Source organism: Penicillium chrysogenum (genome assembly GCF_028827035.1).
Source record: "Penicillium chrysogenum strain IBT 35668 chromosome Unknown utg000005l_segment0_segment0, whole genome shotgun sequence".
Classification (NCBI taxonomy): Eukaryota; Fungi; Ascomycota; class Eurotiomycetes; order Eurotiales; family Aspergillaceae; genus Penicillium; species Penicillium chrysogenum.
In genome coordinates this window covers 6642849-6666292 of record NW_026622753.1, presented here as the reverse complement: position 1 = coordinate 6666292, position 23444 = coordinate 6642849, and the positions used below count along the sequence as shown (strand labels likewise).

At 49.8% G+C, this 23444-nt stretch overlaps 12 protein-coding genes across 12 annotated transcripts; 8 read left to right on the top strand and 4 right to left on the bottom strand.

Annotated features, from left to right (window-relative positions):
- Positions 1 to 407: 407 nt before the first annotated feature.
- N7489_010937 (DUF5572 domain-containing protein) lies at positions 408 to 993 on the bottom strand (the record flags this gene model as incomplete). Its single annotated transcript, XM_056716686.1, has 2 exons — positions 408 to 759; positions 812 to 993. 2 exons carry the CDS (start codon positions 991 to 993, stop codon positions 408 to 410), a joined length of 534 nt encoding a protein of 177 aa, XP_056564308.1.
- Positions 994 to 1311: 318 nt separating this feature from the next.
- Positions 1312 to 2770, bottom strand: N7489_010936 (TFIIH/NER complex subunit SSL1; the record flags this gene model as incomplete). The annotated part of the gene is made up of 3 exons (XM_056716685.1): positions 2555 to 2770; positions 2160 to 2495; positions 1312 to 2107 (listed from the first exon to the last, which is right to left on the bottom strand). The coding sequence occupies exons 1-3, from the start codon at positions 2764 to 2766 to the stop codon at positions 1312 to 1314; spliced, it is 1344 nt and encodes a 447-aa protein (XP_056564307.1). The 5' UTR covers positions 2767 to 2770.
- A 215-nt stretch (positions 2771 to 2985) lies between these two features.
- On the top strand, positions 2986 to 6535 carry N7489_010935 (M1 family metallopeptidase; the record flags this gene model as incomplete). Its single annotated transcript, XM_056716684.1, has 11 exons — positions 2986 to 3230; positions 3353 to 3522; positions 3594 to 4240; positions 4305 to 4422; positions 4492 to 4608; positions 4668 to 4693; positions 4752 to 4962; positions 5014 to 5084; positions 5162 to 5604; positions 5661 to 5873; positions 5941 to 6535. 11 exons carry the CDS (start codon positions 2986 to 2988, stop codon positions 6533 to 6535), a joined length of 2856 nt encoding a protein of 951 aa, XP_056564306.1.
- A 523-nt stretch (positions 6536 to 7058) lies between these two features.
- Positions 7059 to 8056, top strand: N7489_010934 (Rab family GTPase YPT1; the record flags this gene model as incomplete). Its single annotated transcript, XM_056716683.1, has 5 exons — positions 7059 to 7069; positions 7272 to 7395; positions 7461 to 7508; positions 7562 to 7789; positions 7862 to 8056. The coding sequence occupies 5 exons, from the start codon at positions 7059 to 7061 to the stop codon at positions 8054 to 8056; spliced, it is 606 nt and encodes a 201-aa protein (XP_056564305.1).
- A 141-nt stretch (positions 8057 to 8197) lies between these two features.
- Positions 8198 to 8504, top strand: N7489_010933 (uncharacterized protein; the record flags this gene model as incomplete). Its single annotated transcript, XM_056716682.1, has 2 exons — positions 8198 to 8411; positions 8485 to 8504. 2 exons carry the CDS (start codon positions 8198 to 8200, stop codon positions 8502 to 8504), a joined length of 234 nt encoding a protein of 77 aa, XP_056564304.1.
- Positions 8505 to 9090: 586 nt separating this feature from the next.
- Positions 9091 to 10158, top strand: pmp47 (putative peroxisomal membrane protein Pmp47; the record flags this gene model as incomplete). Its single annotated transcript, XM_056716681.1, has 3 exons — positions 9091 to 9185; positions 9260 to 9984; positions 10043 to 10158. 3 exons carry the CDS (start codon positions 9091 to 9093, stop codon positions 10156 to 10158), a joined length of 936 nt encoding a protein of 311 aa, XP_056564303.1.
- A 1057-nt stretch (positions 10159 to 11215) lies between these two features.
- N7489_010931 (WD repeat protein) lies at positions 11216 to 14167 on the top strand (the record flags this gene model as incomplete). The annotated part of the gene is made up of 1 exon (XM_056716680.1): positions 11216 to 14167. The coding sequence occupies one exon, from the start codon at positions 11216 to 11218 to the stop codon at positions 14165 to 14167; it is 2952 nt and encodes a 983-aa protein (XP_056564302.1).
- A 496-nt stretch (positions 14168 to 14663) lies between these two features.
- Positions 14664 to 15652, top strand: N7489_010930 (WW domain-containing protein; the record flags this gene model as incomplete). Its single annotated transcript, XM_056716679.1, has 2 exons — positions 14664 to 14749; positions 14800 to 15652. 2 exons carry the CDS (start codon positions 14664 to 14666, stop codon positions 15650 to 15652), a joined length of 939 nt encoding a protein of 312 aa, XP_056564301.1.
- A 306-nt stretch (positions 15653 to 15958) lies between these two features.
- On the bottom strand, positions 15959 to 16868 carry N7489_010929 (uncharacterized protein; the record flags this gene model as incomplete). Its single annotated transcript, XM_056716678.1, has 3 exons — positions 15959 to 16164; positions 16220 to 16312; positions 16388 to 16868. 3 exons carry the CDS (start codon positions 16866 to 16868, stop codon positions 15959 to 15961), a joined length of 780 nt encoding a protein of 259 aa, XP_056564300.1.
- A 155-nt stretch (positions 16869 to 17023) lies between these two features.
- N7489_010928 (Non-classical export protein 1) lies at positions 17024 to 17294 on the top strand (the record flags this gene model as incomplete). Its single annotated transcript, XM_056716677.1, has 2 exons — positions 17024 to 17046; positions 17117 to 17294. 2 exons carry the CDS (start codon positions 17024 to 17026, stop codon positions 17292 to 17294), a joined length of 201 nt encoding a protein of 66 aa, XP_056564299.1.
- A 470-nt stretch (positions 17295 to 17764) lies between these two features.
- On the bottom strand, positions 17765 to 19671 carry hsp70 (molecular chaperone Hsp70; the record flags this gene model as incomplete). Its single annotated transcript, XM_056716676.1, is given in 2 exon segments — positions 17765 to 19534; positions 19552 to 19671. 2 exon segments carry the CDS (start codon positions 19669 to 19671, stop codon positions 17765 to 17767), a joined length of 1890 nt encoding a protein of 629 aa, XP_056564298.1.
- Positions 19672 to 21046: 1375 nt separating this feature from the next.
- N7489_010926 (OPT family oligopeptide transporter) lies at positions 21047 to 23415 on the top strand (the record flags this gene model as incomplete). The annotated part of the gene is made up of 2 exons (XM_056716675.1): positions 21047 to 21457; positions 21508 to 23415. The coding sequence occupies 2 exons, from the start codon at positions 21047 to 21049 to the stop codon at positions 23413 to 23415; spliced, it is 2319 nt and encodes a 772-aa protein (XP_056564297.1).
- Between the last annotated feature and the right edge of the window lie 29 nt (positions 23416 to 23444).

Here is a 23444-nt window from a genome sequence, read left to right as displayed (position 1 = left end):
TTCATTTTTATCGCCATGCAAAGGAAAAGAATAAAAATAAAAAGATAAAAAGAGGAAAAGGAAAACCGACAATCAACCGACAATCAACAACTAGGAAAAAGCATCTTTTGAGCATTTCATTCCCTCTGCTTCCAAGCAGACAGTCTGTCTTTGCCAGTTTGCCTGACCGTGTCTTATCAATATCTGTTGACCCAATCATTTCCGTGTTTCAATATTGCGAGTTATCACTGCTTGCCGATTTATTCATTTGGCTTGCTATCCCCAGTGGCTATCATTTTATTCAATCTCATAGATTGAAGCTTGGGGCGTGTCACGTTAGTTTTCTTTAAAACCACATGTTATTATTCAGATTCTATTCCAATCAAATATATAATCCATCATGAAACTTATGTGGATAGAACATAATTTCAGGGAGCAGCACCCGCAGTCTCATCGGATGCAGTCATCACTTCATCCTTCTCCCAGGGTTTCCGTCGCCGTGGTTTCTCACTGGAAATATCATGGCCACTAAGCACTGTGTCCGGGATGTCTTGGATCCCAGGTATTGGCTGCCCCGTAGTGATGAGTTCCACAATGTGCGCGAACGACGAAGGGTAAGCAGGTTCAGGATGCGCTGATCTCTCAGTCCCAGATGTGCTTGGGTCTAATGCTTCGGAGATTTGCAAGTCTGTATTGCCTAGCCCATGGGGCTCCGTTGTCCGTGATGCTAACCATGATTTGAAGGCAGCAAAATCAATAGCAGGAGTGAGCTTTTCTTTTCTGTACTCGGATTAGTACCCGACGTATTGTGTGAAGTGTATTCCCAGCATACCGGGAGAAAAAGAAACACTTTGCTTGCAGGACGAGGTCGTCATCCCGGTTCATCTCCACCTCGGTGGCGGGGGTGTTGGGATGGCCAAGTATAATTGAGAGGCCATTTGCAAACTCGGGATCCGATACGAAGGAGTAAGATTGTAGCCTTTCGAAGACCTGAGTTTCTGAGGGCTGCGCCATTATTTGATGATTCTTCGAATACAGAAAAGGTCTGGGATGCGGAGGATGCGGAGGATGCGTGGGGCAGCCTAAGCTAACTAGCCGAGGCTCGTCTGCTCTGGTGCGTTCTCCAAGTTCTCTACTCTGCACCCTTTGACGCTTTGGGGCCTTTATCTACTCACCCCGAAAATCGGGGAAGTTACATGGCACTTGCGAGAAAATTCGTATTTTGTATATACAGACGCCTTTCCCTCCCATGCTACCTTTTGGCCTGTGAACAGAAAAATCCAGGGATATCTTGCGCCGCCAAACAATGCAATATTGAGATAATTCCACGCCCTAGACCATGGTATCCACTCCACCTGACGTTTGGCTGCGTGCCCCAGAGTGCAGGGGGTTACTTCTACTTTGACAGCCAGGACAGTTGTGCACGACCTCGTGGGCAAAGAGATCGCAGTCGATACAAAAGTGGTTATGGCACGCGGTACACTCGTAGCGACTGCTCACACTCATCCCCTTGGTCTGGTTCTCTGCCGTTTGCCAGTGATCTTCCGGAGGCACGGATGGAAAAGAAAGACCACAGGCAAAGCAAGCGGAGCTTCGCGAGGCTCGACGCCACGGCACCTCGACCCAGTTGATCAAGGGAAATAGATGATGATACGATCGTGCCAGATGAGTCGAAAGGATCAATGTGAGCCCACAAGATGGGCATTCAGCAGGAAGACTACACACTTTGCTGTTGCATCGCGAGCAAAGATAGCCTCCTCGTGAGGGCTTTGAATGGCATGCGCAGAGTGAGGGACTGGACTCCACCGTACGAGAAGGGAACCCCATCATCAGCAACGAGCTTGCAGATTCTTTCTGTGAGTAGGCCGCTGGGGGTGTAGTCACGTCCATCATCAGCTCCCGAAAGTGCTGCTCGTTCAATGCTACTCCATATGCTGTTTCATCACCACCGTTGGTTTTTGTACACAGTTCCCGGCAAATTGCAACCTGGGCTCCGAGACCCACGATACCAACCCGAATCTTGTCGCTAATGAGCGTGTCTATCGTTCGGTGGATGTCCCCAGGATCAGAGGAAAGAAGGGAACCATATATAAACAGCACTTCTCGAGTGCCATGGCTAGGCGTATGGCTGAATTCACTGGTTAGTTTCGTTACTTATAGCGGGTGTAAAGAAGACATACAAAAGAGCACCTCGTGCCATCTCCAACCCATTCTGAAGACTAGGCAAACCTTTCGGATCTTGTGTTTTGAGGGTTTGGATGGCTGTGAGGTGTTCTGTTGGATTGCCACTCATGGCACTGACTCGGAGCGCGAGACCGTCTCTCAGGCCGAGGACACCAAGCTGCGAGATGGGATTTTGTTCAAAAAATTCCCTCACGAATTCCTGGGCATATCGGAGAGTCAACAAGTATCTCGTGGGTCGCAAGTCCTTCTCGGACATGGATTGTGAAAGATCCAGAATTAGGATGAGATGTCGAATGATACCGCGCTGTAGTGGTGTCGTATCTTTCAGGAGCCTGGACGAACGATATAATTTAGCAAGAATGGACGGACACTGTAAGGGAAACGAACTGACCGTTTCCGTTTTCCGGCCTCCAGCAGACCTTCGACGGTCGAGTTTATGGTACCATCTGCACCCTCCACTAGTGTCTCCCAGGTTCTGGATAGCTCCCATTCTGCGCCCCCGCGCTGCTTTCTTCTGGCTCGCGAATTATCGCCCCGAGTCACCTGTAAATCATCTTCATCTTCCGTTACCTCCCCCACATATTCTTCGTCGGAGTCGGCCATGTCCTTAGATAAGAGTGGAGAGAGAGAGAGAGAGAGAGAGATGATCCATGCGGAAGACCGAAAATGGGTCCAAGCTTCCGACGGAGCTCCGTTGGAGAATATCCTCCCTATCTCCTTTTTCACCGAGTCACAACTCTCAATCACTTCAAAACTAAGCTTTTTTTTTTTGACATAGCTCCGACGATAGCCGTAGACGGTTAAGCTAGAATATCTCCCCCGATGTGGGGAAGAAGATCCATTCGTGCTGGCGTAGCAGTTCAAGTCGTCCGTCCAGTCACTGTCCGCCCTACCCCTCCTCTTCTTTCTCGCACACTACACAAACTTTCTCTCCCGCATTCTCCTCGACTGCGACCTCGACTGCCTAAACCCGTCGCTACATTAGACCTGAGATTCCCTCCCATTAGGCATTGTTCCGCCGAAGTCCGCATGATGGCGTCTCAAGAGCGAGAGACACTTCCTGACGTGTGAGTGATGCCCCGCTTGGGTCATTCTGGTTATTCTTTTCTTTTTGCTTCGTTTTTGCTTCCCAAATTTGAGCCCATATCTGCTTTCTGGTTTGCAGCATTAAAAATTGACATAGCAATAGGGCTAAGCCTGTCAACTACCATGTCTCTCTTTTCGACTTGCAGTTCGGTGGTTCGTGGGAATACAAGGGCGCGTTGAAGATCGATCTCAAAGTCACCCGTGCTACCAGCGAGATTGTGCTGAACTCGAAGGAGATCGAAGTACAAAGTGCTGAGGTATTGGGGAAAGATGGTAAGTGTGGGAGCACATCATCAGTGTGATATAGAAAAGGAAGAAGACTAATACCCGTCTTCCTTTCATAGGGAGCCAGTTGGCCAAAGCATCCGGAATCACCTACGACAAGCAATCGGAGCGAGTTTCCCTCGCTTTCTCGCAAGAGATTGCGCCGGCAGACGTTGTGCTCTCTATCAACTTTACGGGCACCATGAACAATGCCATGGCCGGGTTCTACCGCTCCAAGTATAAGCCAGTCGGAGAGCCCTCTGCCGACACCCCCAAGGAGGACGACTTTTACTACATGCTAAGCACTCAATTTGAGTCCTGTGATGCACGAAGGGCTTTCCCTTGTTTCGATGAGCCAAACTTGAAATCCACTTTCGATTTCGAGATTGAAGTCCCCAAGGGACAGACCGCACTGAGCAACATGCCCGTTCAATCCGAAAGGGACGGACACAAGCCCGGTCTGAAGTTTGTCACGTTCGAGAAGACACCGGTGATGAGCACCTATCTTCTGGCCTGGGCAGTTGGTGACTTCGAATACGTCGAGGCTATGACCGAGCGCAAATACCAGGGCAAGAGTATTCCCGTCCGAGTTTACACCACGCGTGGCCTTCAAGACCAGGCTCGCTTTGCACTGGAATGTGCTCACCGCACGGTTGACTATTTCTCGGAAGTTTTCGAGATTGAATACCCTCTTCCCAAGGCTGATCTCCTGGCTGTTCACGAGTTTGTGAGTAACTATTTATTCCCTACGAATTCCAAGCTTTTCATTTGAGCTAATCGCGGGTCTCTAGGCCATGGGTGCCATGGAGAACTGGGGTCTTGTGACCTATCGGACGACCGCTGTTCTGTTCGACGAAGGAAAGTCGGACAATCGCTATAAGAACCGCATTGCTTATGTTGTAGCTCACGGTCAGTCCCCACGTCGATCTTTAGGTATCCATGTTTCAAGATGGCTTTGATATCTGACTCATGTTGTAGAGCTGGCTCACCAGTGGTTCGGCAACCTTGTTACCATGGACTGGTGGAATGAGTTATGGCTGAATGAGGGATTCGCAACTTGGGTCGGTTGGCTTGCCGTTGATCATTTCTATCCTGGTGAGCTTTGTTCGCTTCTGGCCGATGAGTCTGTGACGCAGTATCTAATGTGCAAGCAGAATGGAACGTCTGGTCTCAGTTTGTCGTACGGAATGCCCGAGGTAATACACATCCTGATAAGACCAATATTGACGTTCTCCCAGGCTGAAGGTGTGCAACAAGCATTTCACCTCGACTCGCTCCGCGCTTCCCACCCTATCGAAGTTCCCGTTCGGAATGCGCTCGAAGTCGACCAGATTTTCGACCATATCAGCTACCTGAAGGGGAGCTCTGTCATTCGCATGCTGAGTGTCCACCTCGGCAGAGAGACTTTCTTGCGTGGAGTTGCGGATTATCTCAAATCTCATGCATATGGTAGGGCGTCAAAGAAGAAGATTTTGAGGAATATATGTTGAGTAATTACAGGAAATGCGACCACAAATGACCTGTGGTCCGCCTTGAGCAAAGCCTCCGGCCAGGACGTGCATTCTTTCATGGTAAGTAGATACTCGCCCCTTGGCTGTTTCTTTAACTCTCTATTTGGTCAGCTCGATATCTAACTGATCTGTCCTAGGACCCCTGGATTCGCAAGATCGGTTTCCCGGTCGTCACCGTGGCAGAGGAGCCCGGTCAGATTACCGTTAGCCAGAGTCGATTCTTGTCTACCGGGGATGTGAAACCAGAGGAGGATGAGACGAAATGGTGGGTCCCTCTCGGCATCAAATCCGGAGCGAAACTGGCTACTGTTGACAACCGTGCTCTAACCTCGAAATCCGACACCGTCGGAGGGGTTGGAGAGGACACTTTCTACAAAATCAACAAGGACCTGTCTGGGTTCTACCGAACCAACTATCCTCCCGGGCATCTGGCAAAGCTGGGCCAATCGCTTGATCTCCTAAGCACCGAGGACAAGATTGGTTTGCTAGGTGATGCAGCTGCTCTTGCAGTCTCTGGCGAAGGCACTACGCCCGCCTTGTTGACTCTTCTGGAAGGATTCAAGGGGGAACAAAATTATCTGTAAGCAACATCTCCTTATGGTATTTTGCTGTCATTTCTAACGTCTCATCCTGCAGTGTTTGGTCCCAAGTCTCTGCGTCTCTGGCGAACATCCGCTCGGTTTTCTCACAAAACGAGAAAGTGGCCGAAGGATTGAAGCAGTTTACTCTTAAACTGGCTTCCCCGGCCGCAGAACGGACTGGTTGGGAGTTCAAGCCCGGCGAGGACTATCTCATTGTACAGCTTCGGAAGCTGCTCATTGGAATGGTCTGTAATGCAGGTCATGAAGGGTGAGCTCTTTTCCCTTGTGTCCGAATGCTGTTGAACACTCTCTAACACAATCTCCATATTTTATAGATTTGTCTCAGAGGCCAAGCGCCGCTTTGATCTCTGGGCGACCGGGAAAGACACCAGTGCTATCCATACTAATCTACGGTCAGTGATTTTCAGCGTCAACGTATCCGAGGGCGGCCGTAAGGAATACGATGCTGTTAAGGAAGAGTACATCCGAACGGACTCTGTGGACGGCAAAGAGATTTGCCTGTCTGCACTTGGACGCACGAAGGATGCTGCTCTGGTGAAGGACTACTTGGACTTTGTGTTTTCGGATAAGGTGGCTATCCAGGACATCCACAGCGGAGCCGTATCTCTGGCCGCCAACTCGAAGGTCCGGCATTTGCTATGGCAATACATCAAGGACAACTGGACTGCTGTTGAAACACGATTGTCATTTAACAACGTTGTGTTTGAGCGCTTTGTCCGTATGGGTCTATCAAAGTTTGCCGATCACCAGATCAGTGACGAGATTGCGACCTTCTTCAAGGACAAGGAAACGGGTGCCTATGACCGTGCACTCGTGATTGTCTCCGACAACATTCGAACTAATGCATCCTATAAGGAGCGTGAGGAGGCGCTGGTTCTTGAATGGCTGCAGGCACACGGTTACGCATAAATGCGCATCTACGAACATGTGGCTTTATGTTTTTCTTTCTTTCTTTTTCTCTTCCTTCTTTCAACAGTATATTTGTTCAACCTGAATTCCTTGCTTTAGATATAATGTAAAAAGGTCATTGGTCTAGTATCCACGAGGCTGAGTTTATGCACGGGATAACATCAGTTGAGCAGGTGATCTCGGAGATGTGACGAGGATTCAAGTATAGAATGACCCCTGTGATAAATATATTTCGTAAAAAGCCGACTAAAGATTAAGAAGAGGCATGTATGTATAGAAAATAAGGAAAACACAGAAATCCCGAGAAGTGCCAGGTGGTTGTGACGTGAAACAAAGCTGCGCATCAGGTGCGTCTGCCTCCCTGCACCTCCTATCATTTCAGGCGACTGTTCCATCATTGTCCCCTCCCCCGACTTCCTAGGAACTTCGACTCCATCAACTTCGTTTTTTCCTTTATATTCCTCTGGACTTGTGTGTTTCTCTTCAGTTTTCATTTCACCTTCTCCGCCTCCCAAATCTCATCATGAATCCCGAGTGGTAAGCCTTCCCCATTTCCTATCCACCCCCCAAATGCCCTTCTATGCGCCCTGATTTGGTCGACTATATGAGTCTGCCTGTGTGTTGAATATGACTGATGTGATATTGATTTCTAGAGTACCGTCGCGTCGCTGACTTGACCGTCACACGACCTAAATCCCCAAACTTGCCGATCTCCGTTGCCTAACCATCGAGATAGATACGATTACCTCTTCAAACTGCTCCTCATCGGTGACTCCGGTGTTGGAAAGTCTTGCTTGCTGCTTCGTTTCGCTGATGATACCTACACCGAAAGCTACATCTCGACAATCGGCGTTGACTTCGTACGTCTCGGAAGTTGCAGAGTATTCAACCGCAACAGAATAGCGGTGCTGACAGGTCATCATAGAAAATCCGCACAATCGAGCTCGATGGCAAGACGGTGAAACTTCAGATCGTATGGCTATATTGAACACCAACTATTTGGAGCAAAGCTAATAATACATGCAGTGGGACACCGCCGGCCAGGAGCGATTCCGTACCATTACATCCTCTTACTACAGGGGCGCTCATGGAATTTGCGTGGTTTACGATGTCACTGACATGGATTCCTTCAACAACGTGAAGCAGTGGCTCCAGGAGATTGACCGATATGCTACCGAGGGTGTTAACAAGCTGCTCGTTGGAAACAAGAGCGATATGGAGGACAAGAAGGTCGTGGAATACACCGTTGCCAAGGTATGTCTAAAGGCAAACCCAGAAAGCACCGTTGGGGCAGATTATTAACATGTCTTGATTGCACTTTTACAGGAGTTCGCCGACAGCCTCGGAATTCCTTTCCTCGAAACTTCGGCCAAGAACGCGTCCAATGTCGAGCAGGCATTCTTGACAATGGCACGACAGATCAAGGAACGCATGGGAACGGCCACTGTCAACAACAAGCCGACTGTGCAGGTTGGCCAGGGCCAAGGTGTCCAGTCTGGATCGGCAGGTGGCTGCTGCTAAACGACACGATGTTCTCTTTGTGTGGTACGGTGCTTCACTTTGGCGCAATGTTACATCATGAATTGAGGGGTTTCAAGCGGCGTGGTATCTAATCGGCAGAAGTCAGGCTTGTCAGGCTTGTCAGGCCTTTGGAAACTCGACATGTTCCTGACGGGCAAGGAGGAGCTTCTGTACGGAGCTGGCAATCGTTATGATGATGCCGTTGGGGGTTCTTTCCTGCCTTGGATTTGCTTTAGACGGCCTGCGTTCTATCCTCGTTACTGCGTTTGCTTATGCGATTACCGCCGGTTTCTGCGTTCTCATGATTTCCTGGCCACGTCTCTGCTCTATTACCTTGGCCCATCATTCTCTCTGTGTCTTTCTTTCCCCCTTTCACCTTTCTATTTTCTATTTTCTATTTCCTATTTTCGCTTTTTTTTTTTTTGTAGGTTGGATTTCTCACTTGTGAATGGACTAATAGCGAGAACCTTGCGACTCGAGGCATACTGCCTCACGAGGCTACTTTGTATCTTCTTTTTCGGTAAACCAGTTCGTTGTACTATGTAGATTTCCCGAGTCAAATATAAACGCATACATATTCGGATCCCCTATCAGGACGTCTAGGACGATATATAATCACATGCAAGTCACAGGCGCCAACTCCTATATTATAGATCGTTAACACATATAATGAGGATACCTAGGTAGTTCGGAGATATTACCAATTTCAGTTTACTCGAATGTGACACATTTTAAGGTCACTTTATTAGGATGCAGGTACCGAGGACCTCCATAAACCCAACCAAATCCATCAAATAATCTTGTACAAGGTGAATCTACGCTATGGGCGTTTCGGAATGCAGTGGAGTTGCCGAGGCACACAGCACTTCGGCAAAACGTCATGAACATCCCATCCCCCCTTCAAGCCGACAAATCATCTCGATGGTCTTAATGTTTTAAACGTTCTTTACCTCCTGACATATTTCATCTTCTTCCGCCCTCTACAGGTTATACCTTACACCTGAACACAGTTCAATAATCCAGCTCTTCCCATCATGTCTCAACCAGGAGCCGAGCCAAGCAAGGCAGCATCTACTGCTGTTCAGCAGAGCGATAACATCGCGCACGCGCTGGCGGGTGCAGGAGGGGGGTTCTGTCGATGGTTTTGACGTATGCTTCCCCGCGTTTTCCCCATCGCTGCCGCTAACCCCATACCCACTCCAGATACCCTCTGATCACTTTGTCGACAAGAGCCCAAGTCGAGTCGAAGCGTGCACACTCAACCACCCTTGATGCTGTACGCCGCATTGTACAGAGAGAAGGCATCTCGGGACTATACTCCGGCTTGGAATCAGCGCTGTTTGGAATCAGCGTCACCAATTTTGTGTATTATTATTGGTATGAATTCACGCGTGCGGTCTTTGAGAAGGCCGCCATCCAGGGAGGCCGAGCCTCGAAAAAGCTTACGACGGTGGAGTCTATGATTGCGGGTGCCATTGCAGGGAGCGCCACGGTGCTGATTACCAACCCGATCTGGGTCATCAACACTCGCATGACTGCTCGCAAATCTGAGGCGGAGGAAACACTGCCTGGTGCCAAGAAACCAAAGGCATCCACCCTCAGCACCCTAATGGACCTGCTCCGGCAGGAGGGCCCCAAGGCCCTATTTGCCGGCGTCCTCCCAGCATTGGTCCTGGTGATTAACCCAATTCTGCAATACACCATTTTCGAGCAATTGAAAAACGTGGTAGAGCGCCGCCGGCGTATGACGCCGAAGGATGCGTTCTACTTGGGCGCACTGGGAAAGATTATGGCCACCAGCCTCACCTATCCATATATCACCATCAAGAGCCGAGCGCATGTAGCCAGCAAGGATGGCCCCAAGGAGAGCTTGAACGGAAGCCTGAAGAGGATCATCCAGGAAGAAGGCTGGAAGGGACTCTACAAGGGTAAGCGAATCTTGCGAAGTTACACCGGGTTGCTATTCACTGACATATCTTCAATAAGGTATTGGGCCCAAGGTCACCCAGAGCGCCATCACTGCTGCATTCCTTTTTGCGTTTAAAGATGTGCTGTATGATATGATGGTGTCTGCCCGTAGAAAGGGCCGCATCGCTAAATAGACAGGAAATGATCCCCAGTCTGCTAGACCTATGTGATAACTCCAATGGTCACATTCCTTGGAGAGACAAGGCTCGGACGCTCAATTCCACCATGCTTGTTCAAGTGCTCGGAATGAGAGAGTACGGGCTGACTTTCACTTGCCCACTATAGAGAATTGACTTTGGGTGAAAGTTCTGTTCTCCGAAGTTCTTGGGGGGCTCTTGGGAACTCTTTTAAAGCGATACCCAGGTGTTCTGCAAATATGTACATATGTAGTTTAGTTATTTGGAATTCATTCTTATACTCCTTTTAATCATAAAAAAAGGTCCCATACTTCAGACCTGACCGCCTTTACGTTGGGTTCACCGCCCATCGCCGCTCATACCCGCGTTATCGCGTTCTTAATGTTCTTGACGCGATTCTGCTCCATTTCTCCACACTTCCTGTGTCTTCTGCAAATCTGGGTTCAGTTTTCTATTCCCCTGCTCCTCTGTTACTCAATACCTCTTTGAGCATCTACACGTATTTCTGCCAGGTATGCTTCTCTCGGTCCCTTTAGGTGGGATAACTCCTAATGCCTGACAGATCCAAGCGTGCCTCCACCGTCGAATTGTCCTATCGCCTTTGTGACTCTCATACCCCTGACTTGGAAGATTCGCGCTCATTACAGATATTGTCTTTTATACCCCTCTAGAGACAATATCCTGAACGGCTGTATTGCCTAGGTCAGCTCTATTAGGGCTGCCAAGGTTATACCGGGATAATTTCTTTCCTAGCAAGACCGTCCAAAGACATAGGCTTGCTTCTGTTACAGAAAGGAACAGAAACAGACTTAAAGCGGCGAGTTAGAAAGGCAATAACGGAAACCTCAGGTTCAGTGTGAACAAAGTGGGAGCTGAGGGGGCCGATGTTATGTCTTCCTCACTTTGCCATCGTCCGACACCAGACGTGAGCGAGCCCAAATCAATATCAACCAAGTTACACAGGTGAGAGAGCCCTTCTTCCTTATGCTCTTCATACCTGCCTGACCTTTCTTTTCCTTTTTGCCTAGCTCAGAACATCAGCTGTGGCACTAAAATGTCTCACGGCTTTTCCAGTATTAACGGCCGGGGTATAGTCCCTGCATTCCCTGGTCTGTCAGCCCGAAGCATTCCGGAAAACCCAGATATTCAACGTGAGACTCTGCGTTTGCTACTGCAGTATTCTAGGGTCTCTTCTCTATCAGAGAATTCATCAACTCCGGCAACCTCTAACCGTACAAGAGACGAGGTCCGAGATTCCTGGCAGACTCCACAGCCTGAAGTCCAGCCCAGTGAAGCCTCACCTCGCCAAATATCACCTCGACTCACTCGTTCATCAAGTGGCAGCCATGTCACTCGACCTTCTCCTGCCCACTCTGCCGCTCCTTCCCCTGGCAGTCCAATCCGGGTTTCCCGTCGCGCTTCTTCGCGCGCTTCCTCCCGCGCTCCTTCCCGACTTCCGTCTCCCCAATCAGTTTCTGTCTCCACTTCTTCCTCACATAGCATCTCTCCGAGCCATCGCGAGCGCCAACGGACTCTTAGGGAGAGCGTGGCAATCTCGAATGCCAGTAGGAACGATGAGGTAGTTGCTCCTAAGTCAAAACAGCACTTCTCTTACCCACCGGACGTCATGCCATCTGCATCCAAATCCCCTCATTCGCGGTCGATATCACCGACCGCCGAGCAAAGTTTCATCCGTCGTTCTAGTCGAAATAGAGTCCAGCCAACCAACTATTACGCCAATCCTTGGGTGAATGTTCCCCTGGAATTGGAAGAGCCGGACACAATTGTCAAAGCTATTCCGGACACAGTCGGGTCATCTTCTCCACAGGAGCCGCGTCGTGTCCCACCACGTCGTGCAAATGTCCAAAAGCTGCTGTACAGCCGTGAGCTTGGAGGCGGAAATCATCGCCCCATCGTCACTGATGTGGTCTCGGACCTAAGACCATGGAAATCATGGCAAGGTGCTTCGGGCGATCTGCTTGTTCTGGCTTGGTCGCCTGATGGCACTCAGTTTGCGGCAGGCGCCGCAGCTAAGTCAGACGAACATAATATGCAGTATAACAAGGCCAACAATCTTCTTTTAGGTGATCTTCAGAGCAATCGTCTAAAGGAAATCCCGGACCATTGGATTCCACGTCCAACAACGTCACCGGTTGATGACCCACGGCTTTTCATGAGCGTCAATAATATGCAGTGGATTGGTAACCGACTTTACACCGCCAGTTTTGACAAAACCGTCAAGATTTGGGACGTGGAATCAATCCGCAACGTATCCTGCACTCATACTTTGCAGCATGAGTCCCGAGTGGCAGTGATGTCAGTCTCGAAATTCAATCCAGATATATTGGCCACAGGGACAGAATCAATTTTGGTCTGGGACACACGGGATCCGGAAAACTTGACATCGACTCTCCTTCCCCTCGACCGCGATGCACGGTATAAGTCCAATTTTGAGTTCTCGTCAACGGCCCTGGCCTGGGGTCATACTCCATCGACTCTGGAATTCTTAGCTGGAGGTCTGGCCGAGCCAGGGGAGGATCCAATATACAAAGGTCACCTAGGCCTGTGGCGAGCCCGTGAATCTGCATTTGAAACCATCAGGATGGCTTCTACTTCACATAATGTCTTTGACATTAAGTGGCACTCTTCACTGCCCATTTTTGCAACGGCCAGTCCTGAAGACCCTCACAATGCACGGATTAAAGGTATCGGCGTTACCACGAAATCAATTGTGAGAGTGTTTAGCCTTAATTGCGACCTCCAAAAACGCGTGCCGTCCGTGATGGAATTCTCCTGTCCGGCGTTAGATGTCAATGAGGTCAGTTTTTGTCCAATGGATTCGAACGGCACATATGTCACCGCTAGTTGCACGGATGGCAAAACCTATGTTTGGGATAGTCGCAAGGGTGATGCAATTCTTCACGAACTTCGCCATAAGGCCCCGCTTAACCCAATTGATCACCAAAGAACCCGGGAAACGGCAGACGTGGGCGTCAGGGTAGCTCTGTGGGGTTCGTCCATGGACCAGTTCTACACCGGCGCGTCCGATGGTGTTCTCAAACGGTGGGATATTCGCCGGTCACCTGAAGATGTCCTTCTTGAGGATGTCGCATCTTTTGATGAGGAGATCATGTGCGCATCCTTCACCGAAGATCAGTCTCATCTCCTTGTCGGGGGTTCTGGAGGAGGCGTGCACGTGCTATCATCGGGGCCTTGTTCGGACCCTAATATAACCACTTTCGAGTTCGAACACGCCCCAGAGCCCGAAAAGCCTAGTGATAGTGGCGTCCTTGCAGGAAACCAGCTTGTCTCCTCCGGCCAGGTTGTTAAGCACGAAACATTTGGTATGGGTCAAGGGCCCTCTTACACGGGGCCTTTTGCCTTGTGGGCTAGGGACGTCAAGCGAGACGTTTCTTCTGATCGAATTAGAGATGTTCCTTTGCTCAAGAAATACCAGAGCCAACAGTTGGATGGACCGCCACCCAGAGATCGTGCCGACCTTGATCTGAACCAGCGACGAGAAGTGGAAAGACAGATACAACTCGCTGAAATACGAAATCGAGGATTCCACAAGAGAAAGCGCCAGGAGCAGAATGATCCTTCTACGTTCCTCTACCAGGGCCCTATATCTTTGTCTTCCCTTGGCTCATCCCGGCCGGCGAAGAAGAGGAAAAAAAAGGCCGAGGAAATGGAAGTGAAGAGGGAAGAAAACCAAGACGAGAATCGAGATGAGAAAGAGGACCGCGGGGGAAAAAGAGACAACGGAGAAGGCCGGAGAGAAGACAAAGCGAAAAAGAAATCTCGGAGCAAAAAGAAGGCTCGCAAGGTGGCGCGTCAGATAATCAGCAACACAGAAGATGTTGACCTGACTCTCCTGGACTCAGACACGGAGACGTCAAACCGACATCGGTTTGACCTTGAGGAGCTCCTAGAGGCTCTTGAGGATGATAATTGGTTCCCGGCCAGTGGAGAAATTGACCCCAACATCCAAAAAGAGATAGTCTAATATGACACATTTCTTGATATTGATGTGTTTAGCATCATAGCATTGAAGCGTGGAGTTCTGATTTGGGGTTTCCTTTTTACTTGAATAGTAAATTCAGTTACAGAGCCATCAATAATGTTTGTGTACATGGGAGTAATATGACCGATAGGCTAAGATCTTGAACGTGGTAGCCTGCACTCCGTACTCCGTAAATATGTCATGTTAATATATGATGTTACTATAAATGGCCTTTATATATACCATGACATCACCGCCTCGGGAGGCGCAGTTCAGGTGCCTGAGGCCACAACTCTCCGCTTACGTCCCGAGTACATATCATAGGTATCCATAGAAGAAGCATGACCTCTCATCCTCACTCTCATCCTCACTCTCATCCTCACTCTCCCGCTTACACACACTCTTATCTTCTCTCCTCTGAACCTAAACTAATTGAATATTGCCACAATTCAAGTTTTCAGTCTTGCAACATATTCAATCTAATCGTACCTGTCACATCATGTCGTTCGCCCCGCCCTCCGGGCCTCCCCCGCCCTCGGTACCTGAGGGATGGAAAGCGCAGTATGACGATCGATACCAGACTTGGTATGTATTTATCCATCTTAACGAAGTCCAAAATACTGACAATCAGCCAGGTATTATGTGGACCTTGCAACGGGCAAATCGCAATGGGACCGCCCTGAAGCTCCCCCATCGCGCGGTGACGCCAGTCTTCCAACCGATTCTCTCCCGCCATCGTACAGCAATTCAGGGCCTGGCAACCCAGCAGCAATAGCCGGTGTGGGAGACAAGAAGCAACCCATGGGATCGAACAACCCCTATAACCCTTCAACAAACACTAGCCCAGGCAACGCCAGCCCTCACACAATCGACGAAGACGCACGACTTGCCGCCAAGCTCCAAGCTGAGGAAGACGCTCGGGCTGGCATACGAGGAACCGGAGCCGGACTGGAAGATCGTGGCGCATCATCAGACTACTACAACGATGCCTCGCGGCCGCAATCCACCGGGCCAGGCGGATATGCGGCCGGCCCAGCGTCGCATAGCCCGATGCCTGAGAACGAAAAGAAGCGCAGCAAGGGTGGATTTTTCAGCAAGCTGCTGGGCAAGAGTTCGAGCTCAAGCAGCAGGCCGTCTCGGCCACAGCAACAGTACGCCTCGTATGCCCAGCAAGGTCCTCCCCCTGGTGCATACTACGGTGGTGGAGGCTATCCTCCGCAACATAACCCCCAGTTTGGATATGGACCCCCCGGACCGGGATACGGAGGTGGTGGATATTACCCACAGCAACCGCCCCGCAGACAAGGTGGGGGTATGGGAACTGCCGGTGCTGCTGCTCTGGGTGTTGGTGGTGGTTTGCTTGGCGGTATGCTGATTGCTGATGCTATTGATGACCATCATGACAGCGGTGATTACGGCGGCGGCGGTGATGATTATGGTGGTGGTGATGACTTCGGAGGAGGTGACTTCGGAGGAGGGGACTTCTGAGCTCGGTTGCGTTTCGATTTATTTGATTGTTCTGCTCTTTTTCTCCATTGGTTTGTTACTAGGATGGACTTCGGGATATGGGACAGGCCCGTGTACAGCTCGAGGGACTTATAGGCGCTCTGGTATCGGGAGGGATCTGGGGGCATTGCTTTTGTTTCGCCTAAACAGCTCTAGCCATTTATCGGCATTTGGCTCCAGCTTTATGAGCCATGAGCAGCTTCAGTTAATTTTGTATCATACAATCAGCCACGAAACAATGACAAGATACCATGTCAAGAACGGTCAATATAAGGAAGTGATGATCTTCTATCCGCGCCTCCGGGCAGGACCACTGGTATCTCGACCGGTTGAACCAGCCTGGGCCGCATTGTTGGTCGTGGGATTAGGACCACCAGTGCCCGCCATCCAGCTGGCCAGATCAAACCCGCCACCAGCCATGGCATTGGAAGTGGCGCCGGTGATGGGTGAGGAGCGAGAATGTTGCTCAAATTCGGCGCGCATCTCGGGATCCACTAGGCAACAGGGTTAGGCACAAAGATCGGTTAGGATGAAGGGGAAGAGACATACTGTTCTCCATGAGCTTGGGCATGACAAACATGAGACCCAGCGCGACAACCGCAAGTAACACCATCGGGTTCTTGACAAGACTCAATGGAGAGACTGCGATTCAATCCATCATTAACACAACTGAAGACATTTACTGCAGGTTGCATCTGCGGGAGAAGGGAAGCTTACATTGCGCGCGCTGCTCATAAAAGACCTTCCGTCCCAGGACCTTGGCCTCCACAACCACATCAATCTGCTTCTTTCCAGCAATATCCACGATGTATTTCTCTGCCCCACGGTTATCCCACGGGTTCCCGCGAAAAGTCTCCCAGATACCGAGAATTGATCCATCAGCCGCAACATCGACACGGTAAGGGGCGAAGACGTAGTCGCCAGCAGAGCGGATATCGAGCAAGTAGGACTCGGGCTGAGCATCTGGACCGGAGTATGGAAGATCATGGAACACAAATGTTGCCGAGCGGGTCAGTGATGCGGACAGGATGTGATCTTTCCCACCAGAGGGGAGACTAGTGAGAGTGGCATGGCTGGTTGCGGGGAGGACATGTGGGTTTGGGAGGGGACTAGAGGCAGGAATGGTGATTGTCAAAGAGCTGGCAGATACCAGACTGCTAATCCCTAGCAGGACAAGAGAGGAGAGCGAGAAATGCATGGCGGAGATGTGTTGTTGAGGAAGACATGGGGGCATGAACTGATCAGCAAGCAGTTCCGCATCACGTGATGTGTCTCTTCTCTCCAGCTCTTGGATGTACGAGCATCTTGAATCGCCAAAACCACCCGTCTTTGTTTTCCAAGACACAGAGCATCATGCCTGTCTACCTTATCTCCAGGTACAAAGAAAGACTTTCTAAAAGTTCGTTTCCGACAAGAGACACACCGTTCTAACGTCAATTTGAATAGGATCGCGGATCCCCTCTTCGCCCTGGCTATGGGTGTCTCTGCTGCCCTCACCCGCATTCGCCGTGACCAGCGCGAACAGCACCCCGACCGCGCATCAGAAATCACATACGGAAGCATCGTACAAACGAGCGGCCATCGGTTACAGCGGTGGTGGAACGGAGACTTCCAGGATGTTTAAACAGAACCTTGCGCTATATCATCGATTTGGAGTTTTGGTTTGGGAGGTTCTCGCCGAGAACTAATATTGGTTGTTGAGTCTTGTACTCCGTGTTCTATTTGTACATATCTACAAAAGTTGGTAATAGCATGGAATGATGGAATGGTCACTCTATAGGCACCGGGAGGATGCAATTTTCGTATAGTTTCAGTCCTAAGTGTGGATGGCCCGAAGGTCCGAACGAGGGCTGTTTGGATTCTCTTATGATCTACGATGTACAGAAAGAGGGTTTTTTTTTTTTTTTTTTTTTTTTTGAATTAGAAAGAATTTTGATTCACTAGGCTTTTTTTTCCCTAGAAAAAGAGATAACCTTGTATCTATGCAATCATGCGCAAAAGGAAACCTTGATACCCCATAAGTTCGTAAAACAAGACGTGAAAGGAAACGAGTGCCAAATGGCAAATAATCAAGAATCATTCAGAGCGAAACATTTAGTCAAGCTCCTCGGGCTTCTCCTCGACCTCGTCAGCGGAGCGGGCACCCTCGGGGGCACCAGCGCCAGGGGGAGCCTGGCCGCCGTAGGCAGCGGAGATGATGGGGTTGGCAACAGCCTCAAGCTCCTTCTGCTGAGACTCGTACTCGTCCTTCTCAGCAGTCTGGTTGCTGTCGAGCCAGCCGATGACCTCGCTGATCTTGTCCTCGACCTTCTTCTTGTCATCGTCGGAGATCTGGAGCTTGCCCTCAGAAAGAGTGTTCTTGAGGGAGTAGGCGTAGGACTCAAGACCGTTCTTGGCCTGAATACGGGCAGCCTCAGCCTCATCCTCCTCCTTGTACTTCTCAGCCTCGGAAAGCATGCGCTCGATCTCCTCCTTGGAGAGACGGCCCTTGTCGTTGGTGATGGTAATCTTGTTAGACTTTCCGGTACCCTTCTCGAGAGCGGAGACGTTCATGATACCGTTGGCATCAACATCGAAGGTGACCTCAACCTGGGGAACACCACGGGGAGCGGGGGGAATGCCAGTAAGCTCGAACTTTCCGAGGAGGTTGTTGTCCTTGGTGCGAGCACGCTCACCCTCGAAGACCTGGATCAGGACACCGGGCTGGTTGTCGGAGTAGGTGGAGAAGGTCTCGGACTTCTTGGTGGGGATAGTGGTGTTGCGCTTAATCAAAGGAGTCATGACACCACCAGCGGTCTCAATACCGAGGGAAAGAGGAGCGACATCGAGAAGCAGGATCTCGTTGGTGGACTTGGAAGACTGGTCACCGGACAGGATAGCCGCCTGGACGGCGGCACCGTAGGCAACGGCCTCATCGGGGTTGATGGACTTGTTAGCGTCCTTGTTGAAGAAGTCGGAGACGAGCTTCTGGATCTTGGGGATACGGGTGGAACCACCGACAAGGACGATCTCGTGGACGGAGGACTTGTCAATCTTGGCGTCACGGAGGACACGCTCAACGGGCTCCATAGTGCCGCGGAAGAGGTCCTGGCAGAGCTCTTCGAAACGGGCACGGGTGATGGAGGTGTAGAAGTCAACACCCTCGAAGAGAGAGTCGATCTCGATAGAGGTCTGGGCAGCGGAAGAGAGGGTGCGCTTGGCACGCTCGCAAGCGGTGCGGAGACGACGGAGAGCACGGGCGTTGGTGGTCAGATCCTTCTTGTGCTTGCGCTTGAACTCGTTGACGAAGTGGTTGACCAGACGGTTGTCGAAGTCCTCACCACCCAAGTGGGTGTCACCAGCAGTGGCCTTAACCTCGAAGATACCCTCCTCGATGGTCAGAAGAGAAACATCGAAAGTACCACCACCGAGATCGAAGATCAGAACGTTGCGCTCACCCTCGACCTTCTTGTCAAGACCGTATGCAATGGCAGCGGCGGTGGGCTCGTTAATGATACGGAGGACGTTGAGACCGGCAATGAGACCGGCGTCCTTGGTAGCCTGACGCTGAGAGTCGTTGAAGTAGGCAGGGACAGTAATGACAGCATTGTTGACGGTGCCACCGAGGTAAGCCTCAGCGGTCTCACGCATCTTGACGAGGATCATAGCAGAGATCTCCTCAGGGGTGAACTGCTTGGCCTCACCCTTGAACTCAACCTCGATGACGGGCTTGGTCGCCTTCTCGATGATCTTGAAAGGCCAGTGCTTCATATCGGCCTGAACCTCAGCGTCGTTAAAACGGCGACCAATGAGACGCTTGGCATCGAAGACAGTGTTGTGGGGGTTCATGGCGACTTGGTTCTTGGCGGCATCACCGATGAGACGCTCGGTGTCGGTGAAACCGACGAACGAGGGGTGGTGCGGTTACCCTGGTCGTTGGCAATGATTTCAATGCGGTCGTCACGGAAGACACCCACACAGGAGTAGGTGGTTCCCAGATCAATACCGACGGCGGGAGCCATGGTGAATGTGTGTAATCGTTAAAAAAAAAGAAAAGAAAAGGTAAGAAAGAGATTCGTGAGGCAAGAGGGTAGGTAGTGTACAAAGAGTCAAAGGGTATTTTGATGAGAGAAGGAAAGAAGAAGAGGAAAAGGACGAGGGCTGAGAAAAGCTCCTATATAGTGAGCGGTGTATTACTCCAGAAGCTTCTAGAGGGAGGCTTCCATAGGGATCCATGAGATTCCATGAGCTTCGATGGCCCAGCAACCACTTCATTACGTCCTTCATCAAGACTTTAGTAGGTTCCAGATGAGCCTAGTGGAGTCGTCAAGTCTACAAATTACTTGATTGTCTATAAACTCCTTATCGACGATGTCAATTCCTCCTTTTTTCACTCCGATTCATGTTCTTCTTCGACGTTCTCAGCTTTTTTTATGGCGGGGCTGTATGATGTAATAGTGGGATGACCCTTAAGGCGGTGTCAAATATGGTATTAATACAGGATGAATACTGGTCACCATGGGAGACCGTATGATTATATGTTTTGGGTTGTCTTGGGGTGAAGGTATTATTGGTAATGGTATGGTCAGTTATGTATGCGTCATAGTGAGTTCATGACCATTTGAAATCTGCTGACTAACTTCGGATGTGTGTTTTTCCGGAAATACACAGTATATTATATAATCATAGCTGCCTAAGGTTCCCATGGAACCTTCCACGGCTTTTCTTTCCACATCCATCATATCCATCACCTATCTATCTAGGTATCTACCTAGGCATGCAGGTAACATTTATAGATGGCTAAATTCTCACACTTTCTTAAAAAGTCAATTCAGACTATCTTTCAGTCTCACCAAGGTATTAACTTGAATGATCTAGCTACATGCTTATACAACATAAAGAACTTAATAAAGAACTTAAGAACCTGTGTCTCATCTAGCCATATCATGTAGAATAGTAAACATGGGAACCCTCTAATTCCCCTTCCAAGAGCCTGATGTGTATCCTACCTACGGAGTGCGGAGTACACAGTACAGAGAGAGAGTTATGGAGTAGGAACATCTGTAATCTATCCCGTTCTAAACAAATCGGAGTTACTCCGGAGAAACTACAGTTGCCTCATATTTCTTATTCTTCCTAAGCCTTAGAAAGGCTGGGCCAAGAAGCCTTGCGCCATCCGCGCTAAGCATTTCTCCTTACCCTTGTAGATGTAACATGCACAGGTGGCATTTCCTATCCAATCGGGAATTCCTTCTTTATCTCTTTAGGATTGCGAATATTTACCCCAGTCGCACATCATGAGACATTTTTAAAGTAGATTTAGTTTTGAGAGAATATATTTCATGGGCTATCGTATCTCATTAGGATTCCTCTGGATTCTTCTGAATCCTCTTCGACATGTTCACTGCATTGAAGAGTAAGAGGCCCGAGGACCAATTCGAGGTCAAAATAGATCAAGGGACTATGGGCTCAGAGGGTCTAGAGTTCCCTTCTAAAAGCCCAAATGTGGCGGACACCGCAGTGGACGAAGAAAGCCTCCATTTCAAGGGGGAAACAGCCGCCATTGAACAAGAGACACACGATAACCCCGAGATTGCTGCATTGCCCTTGTCCGTGAGACAACTGATCAACCTGACCGATGACCCCAACTTACCGACGATCACCTTTCGTTACTTTGTGCTCTCGATCATCTTTGTTATCCCTGGAGCCTTTTTGTCGCAAATGAGTTACTTCCGCACAACGAAGGCACCATACTCCATCTTCTTTGTTCAAATAGCCTGTCACTATGCCGGTCACTTTATGGCCAGAGTCTTTCCGGACTGGAAGATTGGACTACCTGGCACTCGCTTTTCTTTTAGCCTGAACCCGCCCCATGGAGCATCAAGGAGCATGTCTTGGTCACACTGACTGCAGCTTCTGGAGCTACGTACAATCTGGGATATGCTCCTATCGTCCTAGCAGAGCTTTGGTACGGTACACGAGTCAATCCGGCGGTTGCAATCTTCTTCATGCTTTCGATCGTATGGATTGGCTACTCCTTTGCTGCTCTTGCCCGTCAGATCCTTTTGCCTGACCCGGAGTACATCTGGCCCCAGGCTTTGATGCAGACAACATTGTTCGAGACTTTCCGCAAAACAGACACCTCGTCGGCTCTCGCTCGGCGCCAGATGAAGGTGTTCTTCTTTGCGCTTCTAGGGATGACCATGTGGCAATTCCTTCCAGAGTATGTTTTCCCGTTCGCCTCATCTTTGGCCTTCCTATGTTGGGTAGCACCTCGCAATCCGGTGGCCAACTTCATTGGCTCAGGCATTGGTGGAATGGGCTTCCTCAATCTCTCGTTGGACTGGTCAAACGTGAATTGGAATGGATCCTCTATCATGACGACCCCATACTGGACTCAGGTCATCTTGTTCTTGGCCTTTGCTTTCAATTGTTGGGTCCTACTTCCTGCAGCAAAGTGGGGGAATCTAGGTTCTTTCAAGCATGGACTCATGTCAAATAGCCTTTTCCTGGGAAATGGTACAACCTACCCGACCCTCGATGTACTCACCCCGGACTATCATCTGAACATGACCGCTTATGAGGAGTATGGGCCGATGTATATGGGGTTGCAAAATGTATGGGCGACATTTTTCGACTACGCCAAACTTCCAGCAGCGGTCACTTGGATCTTGACATTTGGATACGCACAGGTTTCCGGGAATGTCCGAAGGATCTGGTCGTCTCGCAAGGCAGAGAAATCCACGAAGAGTGAAAGCATTCATCACCAGTATCACGACCGTCTCAACGTTATCCAGAGACAGTACAAAGAGATTCCATGGTGGTGGTATGCTATTCTATTCTCCGTAGCCTTTATCATTCTGATTGTATTCCTTGCACTCGGACATCTCTTCATCCCGATCTGGACGTTGTTTGTGGCACTTGCGAGTGCTGCCATCCTGGTCATCCCTTTTGCTTGGCTTTACGCCATTTCCAACTACCAGCTTGAGACGGGCTCTTTCAACGAACTCATGTACGGCTACATGGTCCATACAAAAGCCGGAGAGGCCCACCAACACCCCTGTGGCCCTTCTGTCTATGGGTCTATTGCGGGTGACGCCTGGTATCGTGCGCAGTATATGCTCCAGGACCAAAAGATCGGTCACTACATGCACATTCCGCCCCGCACGGTTTTCTTCTCTCAAGTTTTCGGCACTTGTATGGGTGTTCCAATCAACTATGCTGTCATTCGTTGGATCATGGACACCAAAGGAGATTATTTGACTGGTAAAAAAATGGACCCATTAAATCAATGGACAGGGCAGTCCTTGCGGACTTCAAACACAATGGGAGTTCAGTACGCTGTGCTTGGTCCAAAGAGGCTTTTTGCTGAGACAGAAATGGCCGTGCTTCCCTGGTCATTCCTTATAGGGGCAGCCATTCCTCCCATTCTCTTCTGTTTCCACCGATTCTTCCCTCAGCTTCGAATTGACCTGTGGAATGTCAGTATCTTCTTTGGGGGACTGGCGATGTTCTATGGTAACATCAGTACTGGTTACACATCTGCCATTATTGGTGGGTATGTTGTAATGTATTGGGCTTATCGTCGCCATTTCGAGGTTTGGAAGCGGTACAATTACTTACTTGCTGCTGCGTTTGATGCTGGATTTAATCTCAACATGTTGCTGGTCTTCTTCTTTTTCGGAGCAGGCAAGCAAATTTCGATGCCAAAATGGTGGGGCAATGATGCAACGTCTGTGGAAAGATGTTTTGCTCTTGAAAGCTGATTTACTTTCATGATTCAGTAAAGGAATAG